General features: G+C 47.3%; 1 protein-coding gene across 4 annotated transcripts in view; it reads left to right on the top strand.

The window, feature by feature from the left end:
* Positions 1-8,563: 8,563 nt before the first annotated feature.
* The window catches only part of GLCCI1 (glucocorticoid induced 1), a 49,779-nt gene continuing 48,310 nt past the window's right edge, over positions 8,564-10,032 (top strand). For 2 of the 4 annotated variants that reach the window (XM_065731223.1, XM_065731222.1), the window contains exon 1: positions 8,571-9,422. In XM_065731223.1, coding sequence (XP_065587295.1) covers positions 8,987-9,422 — 436 coding nt within the window. In that variant the 5' untranslated portion in view covers positions 8,571-8,986. Of the gene's footprint in view, positions 9,423-10,032 lie in introns of all 4 variants that reach the window. The other 2 variants (XM_065731226.1, XM_065731227.1) reach the window with 2 other exon arrangements.

Here is a 10,032-nt window from a genome sequence, read left to right as displayed (position 1 = left end):
CTGTAAAAAAGCCTTCTCAGCTTTCCTTCAAAGCTCATTTCATCCCACTGAATAATAGAATATAGAAAAATAGTGAGAAAAGCAGACGTATTCAGTATTGCACGTTTGGTCCAGTCAATCCAATCCAGCTTTCACCCTGATCCTTGGGATATTGAGACAGACAGATTCACACTGCTGCCAGCTAGAGCTCTATGTGTCAGGACAATCAGAGGGTGTGGAGGGGAACTTTGGTTGTGTGTGTGTACACAAACATAATAGTATCATGATTAATCACTTGGTCACCCAGCTGCTACGACAGTAAACAGGAAAAACAATTCCATTCAAGAAGGCTGGGGAATATTTTGGATTTAGTCTTTCAAGGGTGTGACAATCCCACCCAGGTCAGGCCAGAATCAGCCTGTTCTAATTTTGTGTAAAACCAGTAACACAAGCCCACTGAACTGCATAGTTTATAAAATCACTTCGAGAGAGTTCGGTGCTAAAGGTGATATGAAAGTGCAAGTTGTTAACCACCGCTGCAGCTGGCTGAGCGTCTTGTTTATTCTCTAACCATATTCTGCGTCAGGAGCCTGCACCACAACTAATTAGCCATAATGCTTTATAATTGTATAAACAGAATATATAATAGATCTGTATGATATATAATTAATTTTGCCCTTAAGGAAAGCTTTTGGAAGTCGAACCATGCGCTCTTTGAGAACTGCCTCTTTATGCTGTCACTGACGAGGCATGTATCGCTGCTGGCAGAGCTCGGGGAACCTTCCAGAAAACAATTTCATCAGGCATGACCAGGTGTTTTTTTGCAGGAGTGAGTGCTTGCAGCCACATCTCTGACACTGAGGTGGCTGCAGCTGTGGCTGCACCCGCCTTCATGCAGCCATCAGTGAGGAGTGTGGCTTTTGCACAGTGGTCAGTTTAAAAAGAGACAAAGCTACTGCTGTCATACAGGTGCTGCTCATTTATCCCTGCATTTTGTTGTCCTTATTTTTTATTACATTATTTTTATTTGTGTGTGTTTGTGTGCATGTAGTAAATTCCAGGCTTAACTCCATTACTGCTATTGTAAATGTTACCTCAAAAGCCCAATTAAATTAAACATGAATATTATTTCCTGGATTATGATCCATAAGTAAGTACAACTCATTGTGGTTAGAAAAATCACTGCCCTTATAGAGAGGCTCATCATTTTGACTGGAAAAAAAGGACACTTCAGGAGTCCTGTCGGATCAGACACCTGGTCTCATCCTAGATGAGGGCTGGTTTCCTCAGAGTAACAAAGCAGGCAGCATCCATCTCTAAGATGTGCTCAAGCAGAGGAGCAAGGTATCACATCACCTAGATGTGGGGACCACTGCTGCATGGAGACCAGGCTGCAGCTAGCAGCAGTCTTCTAACAACAGGCTAAGCCAGCAGAGCTGAGTTAGTCTGCTGAGAGATTTCATCTGTCCTCGTCTTCAGCCAAAGCTTCTCACTGTGAGCTGATGATTAGAGGCAGCAGCCGTGCAAGCAGCCCAAGGTGGGGAACTCCCATCCACCTGGTACTCTGCCGACATCACATCGCACTCCATAGGAATGATAATCACACCCTTCCTCAGGCCTGACACGCCATGGGCAGGGTTATCTTTGCATGGCTCTCTAGATCCTTCTCACTGATAAAGTTTCTGTACCTGAGAAGTATTTGGCAGAGCTGTCCTCACGCACACAAACAGAGGAGTTGACTCTTAACCTCAGACGCTTGGGATGGGAGTAGCCTGTGTCAGTTTGCATGCCCTCCAAACCAACTCAGCAGGTCATTTACGTAACCTGCAAAACTAAATATACAATTTCCCTGGGGAGCTTTGAGGTGGATTTATTAATTGAGCTCCAAAACTTTTGAGGTAGCTATTTTTGATGTAACAAGATTTTTCTTCTTTCATTGCTTTCCCACCCACATCCACATCTGAATTGAGAGCTGCCTTCCATTCCTCTGGGAGCCAGGAGTCACAAAATAAATCTTTTTCCTTCTCCTTTCAAAATTAAGAGATACAGCTTCTATCTTTTCATGTAATCAACTTCATTTCTTACTCCCTTTCTCTGCACTTCATGTGATGAATGATCACTCACTGTTCTTAATACAGATACATTTGCTGTTTGCCTCTACCTCTCACATAACAGAGACATTTGGTTTACTTGAAGAGCCAAAGCTGTAACTCGGTAGTGTGGGAGACAGTTTCCCGCTTGAGATGTTTCATCCTGGGCTTACAATCACTGAACACTTACAGCAAACAGTTCAGTTTCTGCATGATGACGGGGATTTCAACTGCTAATCTGAATGAGGAATAATCCAATGAAAATATCCACATGCACGTCATTAGGGCAGTCCTGATTTCTTGAAGGAAAAAGCCCTCTTTCTTTTATTTTTATTTTATGAATAGGTTTGTCCAATAATGCTTTTCTTTCCAAGAACTCATAAAATCTTGGATTACTCCTGAGAGTAATAAATCCTTCAATAATGCTGTTCTTGATTACAGGCAAGAGTGTAACAGCACTGACTGGTAGTGATTTCATAATTATGTTTGATTACAAGAGTGTTCCTATTGTACTGTTGCAGAGGGGTTATTTGTTTCCTTCTGTCAGTCTCCAGGATCGCACTGGAGACCAAGTGTGCACCGAGTCAGCACGCACAGCTTACAGAGCTGCTCTCCTCAGAGCCCTGTCACTAAGGCACAGCTTAATAATAAGGACCTCTGGTAGCTGGGCCAGCAGAACTTTTTACAGAACTGTGGTTAAAACTCTATGTAATTACATCAGCGTAGCCCACTTTCTAAAGGGATCCTGAATTTGAGCAACTCTTGAGGGCTCTGTCTTACATATAGAATTTTACTCCACAGTACGAGGGCTAAAGTTGCTCATATCTTTACCTTATTACCATTACAACGAGAGCCAACATGACAAATTAGAAATAAACTATGTCCATAACATTGTCCCCACTTCCTATTACTACTGAGCTGGGAAAAAGAGGAAAAGCTCTATTAAGCCAATTAAACCCTCCCTTCTGTCCATGAGCAACATCAACAGAAAAATCACACCTTACCATTTATTCTCTGGTGCTTTGTTTATTTGGTATTAAATGACTCATGGAATATGGTTTCCACCTCTCCCCTAGGGAGATTATCCCAGCTGCTGAAACTTAGTAGCAATTCCTTTTCTTTTGCCTCACTTTTAATGACCCCTAAGCTTTTCATTCTATTTTAGGTTGGCATGTAAAAGCTACAAGGGAAATTCATCTACCCAAGCCTGCTTTTACAAGCAGTTAAGGCTGTGACAGAAACACAAACCCAAGGAGATATGCAGTCAAAAAAGAAGCATGTGGTTTGATTCACTGATAGGATGCCACCTCAATGGCACACTTTCAAGCTAAAGGAACGCTTCCTTGTTTTCACAGGTTGTTCCTGAGTGTTATGTAAATGTGCTTTTATTGTATGTAAATTAGCATTGGGCTAATTGTCAAAGCTTGTTTTATAGCTGTCACACCAGCAATCCACATTTACAATTTGCTCCACAGGCAAACACATTGCTTCCCTGGAATTAATTATTATTTCCAGCTTTTTGTCTCAGTGCTGTGCTCTATCCTGACCCCGTAACCTGTTGTAAGCACAGCATCTCTCAAAATAGAACATATTTATTAAGAGCACGTAGCCTGTGGAGAAGCAAATTCTATTTGTTAAAAAAAGGCTGTCTGTAATACATTTTATTCTTCCTCTCCTTAGCAGACTGCAGTATCTGCTCAACAAGGGAATATTTTCCTGCTCTGAAGATGTAGAGGCAGCATCTCCATTTCTCAGCCATGGCTTTGCAGTATATTGTGTCACTTCATAGCATTCCACCTGGCTGTAAAGGAATGGTGACGACAAGGGGCTCTCCAAAGAAAATTCTGTGCTGCCCGTGGTGCCCAGGGAGACAGACAGTGGTGAGCAGGGCTTTATTGGTGAGAAAATTAAAGGAGGACAAATAGAGAGGTAGAAGAAATCCAGAGTGCTCTCTGAGATGGAGGTAGGAGTTCCCAAACCCTCAGGTTTATCAAAACATACCCTTATTTACAAACTACATATCCAATTAACTTAATGCATCGCATCAATAAGCTGTACATTGGTGTTTACCAGCCTCACAAATTTGGTCTGACGTGTCTTCACACTGCCTAGAAATGGAACAATGGGAAAATCAGCAAGCACAACCCCTGCTTCTCCTGAGAAAGCAGCTGGGCTTGGTCCCAGACGTGCAAATTGGACTTCTACCCAGTTGAGGAACTGGTGAACATGGATGGAAGTAGTGACTGAGTCAAGCAAACTAACCTAGAATGACAATGCAGGGCAGAGCTGCAAGCCAGAGGCAGCTCAGCTTTCTCACAGCGTACAGTCTGACATTCTTGACTTGTGCATTATGTACCAACGGACAGAAAGAGAACCTTAAAATTAAACCAGGGGCCTGGAAAGAAGAAGGACTGGTGATTTTAGCTGTGAGTTGAACATCAGCCTTTGTGTTAAACTGTATGCCCAAGGAATACATAACTCAGAATTCCCCAGTGGTTGTCCTGTTTTCTTGTAGATGAGAAGAGGATGCAGCCAGCAGGTCTGATTCCAGATGAGATAAGATCTTATTATAACAAAAGTAATGGTTAATGAGCACGTTCTGGTTAAAGTGAGTTATCCACTCTCATAAAAAAAATAATACATAAATAAATAAAAAAATCTTTGGGCTAACAGGAAAGAAAGGCATTACCAGAAGTGGTTTTCAATATTCTTAAGGAAAAATCTTAGAGTTCCTATTCGCTATTTTTTGGCTTCTTCTTTATGCAGTCCCTACAGCAAAAATCTAATGTGCTGAAAGAAATACAATAACAAGTAGTATTTGACTGAACAGACAGCACCATAATAACTGTTTGTTGAAATCTGATACGAAACTCAACTCTAAACTATTCTAAAATGTGAGTATGCATAAGTACTAATCTGACTCAGTATAGATACTCCACAAGCATTTAGGATAGATGTGATTCAGGACTACAAGGAAAGGAAATCTATTGCTTGACCAAATGTTTGGCCTTAAATGGGACAATGAGCAATAAAGTATGAGGTTCTGCTTCTGATCCTCTGGAATGCATGGTTCCATGTCTGCAGCACCAGCTCTCTGGCCTTCCCACCCCATTGCAGAATATTTTCCTTTTTCTTTCTTTTTTCTCTGTGTCTATTCCCATTTCTCACTGTGTCCCATTTCACCCAGCCTTCTCAGTGCCAACCTCTTCTCTGCTGAGTGTCAGTGAAAGCAGCAGTGAGGCTAAACACTTTCTATCAGCAGCCCTGCAGAATTCAAGGACACAACTGCAACACGTCCCAAGAGGCCCACGGACAGAGTGCTCAGGTCGTTGGAGGGGATCAGGTCTGTGCCAATAAACATTTTGCAGCTGTGAGGAGCTGGGACGTGTTTGACTAAGGCAACTTCCAAAGTTCAGCTGTGGAAAAAAAAAAAAGACAAAAAAAATCTGTATTTTTTTTCAGATGAGTGTCTTTCTCTAGCCTGAAGACTCTTTTTAAGGCAGAACAAGCCAAAATACAAACTCCCACAGCCTGAGATAGACTTTTCTAGGAAACCTTGCAGCTCCTGGATCAGCAGCACCAGAAACTCCATCACGTTTCTGGCTGCAGAGCCTCACGTGCAGCGTCTTGGAGACAAAGTTTCATCACTGAAGGACTGCACCTTGGCTTGTTCAGTGCAGCTAATTTTACATCCCCACTACCACTCGGATGTAAACACTTCATCTTGTTATTTTTCTCATTCCAAATGCAACCTTCCCAAATATAAACTCATTAGAAATAACTCAGCTGTAGTGAATGAATCAGAAGATATGCAAAAATAAATGCACAATTTTTCATTGCTCTTTTGCGTTGGACCACACGTGAAACCCACAGAGACAGTCAGGAAGGACTTGTTTCTAAGTCAAGGGGGCAATGGCAACAAAGAAAACGTAGACAGAGGAAGATAAAAGTGATATAAAAACAATGAAACCAGCAGGCTGATTCACTTGGAGCAGAGTTCTGATGTTCTCAGACCTAGATAAGTGCCTGGAAACAAAAGATATGTCCAGACTTGAAGAGTTTTTCCTCTTTGAAACCTTCAGGTAGGAACAAACTAACAACATGCCTAGTGACTGCCCAAACCTCCTTGGTTTCCATGGCTCGTGGTACTTCAGTAAGTCTATTTCTGCCCTGGGGAGATGAACCCGTTAATTGATAACAGTAGAATACACGTGTGCATCTCTGCTTCATACTTGCCTGCAACTGCCCTGATCTTTGACTTCCCTCCCTCTCTTGCTTTGATGTATAATTTCCACTGCATTCAGGTTGCCTCTCCCAACCGTGCTAAGAATGACCATGCCTCCCAAAAGTTTTCAGAAATTCTCATTATCTCCAGTGTGAACTACCTAAGCACATGGAGACGTGAAACAAGAAACACTTCTTACGTAGCTGCCTCAAGGTTTTTAAGGCAAATGTAGATTTTTGAAAAATACACAGACTCTGATAGGAGCTCAGATTTTGCTCCACTCTCCCTGTTATACCTTCCCCTGAATGTAACAGAGCAATGGTTTTCTCTGAGGGAAGTACTCTAAAACCTAGATCAAATACTTAATAGAAAATATCAGCACTTGGCACCTCACTTTAAAATAAGGAAGAACACATTCTTCATCTCCTCTGTCCTAGATGTGACAAACGTTTCCCGGGAGAAAGGTGCAGTGGTGTTTTACTATGTGTGCTAATTCCAGCTAAGACAATAACAAAAAGGAAAATAACTTTTAGGGAGCAACACCTACTCTGTACGATGGGATTGGTGAATTTGACTGGGAGTGCCCTCAGCAGACCACTGCACTGAAGGCTGCATTCACTTAACTTGGACTGTAAGGTCACAGTGTAGTCCTTGGTGCCTGCAGAGGAAGAATTGACACAGGTATTTTACAGTGCTCTGTCCAAGCATTGTGGGAAGGGGTATGTTTTTGCTCTAGTTCTTCTACAGAAGAATGGCTTCTACAGCCATTTTGATGCCAGTGCAGTGAAGTAGAAAAAACAAACTAGATAGACTTCGTAAGTTGTGATTAAGCACAGTGCTAAATCCTCAGGGGAAAAAAAAAGTCTCTACAAGGCAGTTATAGAAGCAAATTTGGCTCGTGTTAGTAGAAGAAAAGACTGGACTAATGGAAAAATATACGGTTGCTGACTTTTCCTAAAATTAATTTATACAAGTGGCTCTGCTGTCTGAGCACACGCTCGTGTGGATGTGAGGTGTATTATTCCTACCCTTTTTGTAACATAACCGTGGTGACTGCATCACATGATGCTAGTGCAAACAAAGTCTCATTAACAGCCCATGAATAGATGCATTTTCCTAGAATACAGTTTTGCATTGGGACTATCGACTGGTTCCCGGGATACCAGAGGATAAGGATAGGTACAGGCAGCTTTGGAAGTGTAGAGCATGGGTAGGAACCTTTAGAGCTGTAGAAGACAACTTTGGGTGTATAACGGAAAAGGGTACAAAGGATATAGTTAATTCTGGGAGACCACCGCTTAGTTACTCTATCAGAGTGTAACTTCTAAACATCACCCGTTCTATTTCTACCTTTGCTCTGAGTCCTTTCTGCTTTAAAACCCTGCATTTTGAATCTGAGAAGCCACAGCTCACTGAGCTGACTACCCCAGGAAAGGTACTCTTCCTTTATTTATTATAAAGCAGAGACTTGCTCCTTCATTCCCCTTACCGTCCCACTCACATCAATAACGCAAACCGCTCTTGATGGATTCTACTCATCTCCCTAACCTTATAGCCATCTCATTTCCTAACTATCAAGTTACTTGTCTTTATTTTCTCCCCGCCCCATTCTCTTGCTCTTTCTCCTGCAACAAAAGCTCTTCCCTTAACGCCACTGTAAAACTTTTTTTTTTAATTTTCCTCTTTTTGACTTTCTCTGGAAAGCGTTTTTTTTTTTTTGACATAAATTATAAAAGAAAAAAAAATTGATGTCGTTGAAATTTCATGGAAATCTCCACGCAGCGACGGCGCTGCGTAGAATCAGAATGTGAAGCACATCTTGTGGCAAAAAGAAAAGCCGTGCGTGCGCTCCGTGGTGGCACACGGCTGGTGCGGGCACGCCGGAGGCCATCTTTACGGCCACCTCACACCTCGAGGGGCGGCAGCAACGGGAAGGGCTTCGCAGGGGAGGAGTGCCCATCGCTCTGACTGAGAAGCCGACGGAGCCCGGAGATCCGCCCGCGGGCCACCGCTTCCCGCCCTCCCCACAGGAGGGCCCGCAGAGCCCGCCTCCCTCAGCGCTGCCACATCCCATTTCCCGCATTCCACCTCCCCCTCCGCTACGCCCCGCCCCTCGCCGCGCATTGACGCCCTTCGATTGGTTGAGAGCGGAGAGCGACGGCAGCGCTGAGCAATGGAGTGAGCGCTGGCGCGGCGGCACCGCCCAGTAGGCGTGCACGCTGCCCGCCTCTACGCATCGCGGCCGGGCGTCGGGGCCGCGCGCTGCCATTCGGCGGTGGGGCGGCGCGGGCAGCGGATGGTGTTGGCGGCGGCTCCCGGTCGCTGGAGGGGGGGCGGAAGCCGGAGCTGGCCGTGAACGCCTCACCTCCCCCCGGCCCTCCCCCGTCCGCCGCGAGCCGGCGGCGCCGTACGATGTGAGCGGCCGCGGGTCTCGGCAGCGCCCCCGATGCCCGCGACGCTGGGGCGGGCAGCGATGGCCGGAGCCCGGCGCGGGAGCGGCCGCCGATAAGAAGCGCCGGGGGCAGCCGGGCGGCGGCGCGGAACCCCACCCCCCCCACCCCGGGCAGGGAAGCGCTGCTCCCCGTCCCGCCCCCTCCTTCCCCTGCGGCCGGTGCATGCGGGGTGCCGGGGGCAGCGCTCGGGTCCTTCCCCCACCGGAGAGAGCGACCCGTTCGGGGCCGCGCCCCCCGCCATGTCCTCGTCGTCCAGCTCCTCGCAGACCCCCCCGTCCCATCACCAGCCCCCGCCGCAGAGGATGAGGCGCGGCGCCGCCGGGTCCCCCACCGCCGGCGGCAGCGCTGCCGGGGGCCCCAGCAACGGGGGCGGCGCGACGGGGAGCAGCCGCCTGCTACAGCCCATCCGAGCCACCGTCCCCTACCAGCTCCTGCGGGGCAACCAGCACAGCCCGACCCGCTCCCCCTCCGCCTCGGTGGGCAGCAACACCGGGTCGGGAGGGGGGCGAGGCGGCAGCCCGCCGCCCCCCAGCGCCACGCCGCCGCTGTCGGCGGGAGGAGGCGCGGCCGAGGCGGGCAGGGTGAAGGGCCGGCAACGGCGCTCGCCGGACAGCGGCGGCAGCAGGAGGAGCAGCTCACCTGAGAGACGCAGCCCCAGCTCCCCGGTGTACAGAGGTAATGCACTGGGAAGGAGAAAGCCCGCTTCCTGCCCCGGGGTTGGGGAGAGGGGTGGGGGGGAATCCCTCGGCTCACCCTCCCCGTCCTTCGTGTCCGCCCCGGAGGGCGTAGAAGCCGCCCCCGGAGCGGGGATGGGGGTGTGGAGGTTGCGGGGGTGCCGCAGCGAACCCCCAGCTGCAGGTGTAGTGTTGAGTGCGTGCTGCTGGTGGTGGATCCGAGGTGTCCCAGCCGAGTTTTTCCGATGTGCGCTCTGCCCTTCTGCGCGGCTTCTTAGGTGTTTCCTTTTATTTAGCGGTCCAAGGGTTAAAGTTATGTAATGTTTTCAAACACGGGCTCCCTCGGTAAAAAGGAAATTCCCACATTGAAGCGCTTAAAAGCAAATAGCACCGTCTGTCTCCTCGTGATACTTAAATACTGTACCTTGGAGGCGGTGGGAGCCCCAGCCCTGTGGCCAAAATGGGCCTGTGAAAGTTTAAAATGTTGAACTGGCCGCTCGTAAGTGCGGCTTAACCTGTGTCAGGTTGTCTGCTCGTGTGCTGAACGACTTAAAGTGGCAGTGGCCATCTTACCCGCCCTCCCACCCCACCCCCCGCCGCCAGTCCCTGGG

The sequence above is a fragment of the Cyrtonyx montezumae genome, unplaced genomic scaffold (genome assembly GCF_038088225.1).
Source record: "Cyrtonyx montezumae isolate F1298 unplaced genomic scaffold, pur_monq_1.0 scaffold_14, whole genome shotgun sequence".
In the NCBI taxonomy this organism is placed as follows: domain Eukaryota; kingdom Metazoa; phylum Chordata; class Aves; order Galliformes; family Odontophoridae; genus Cyrtonyx; species Cyrtonyx montezumae.
The sequence above is the reverse complement of the archived record's forward strand: the minus strand, read 5'-3'. Positions and strand labels throughout refer to the sequence as shown.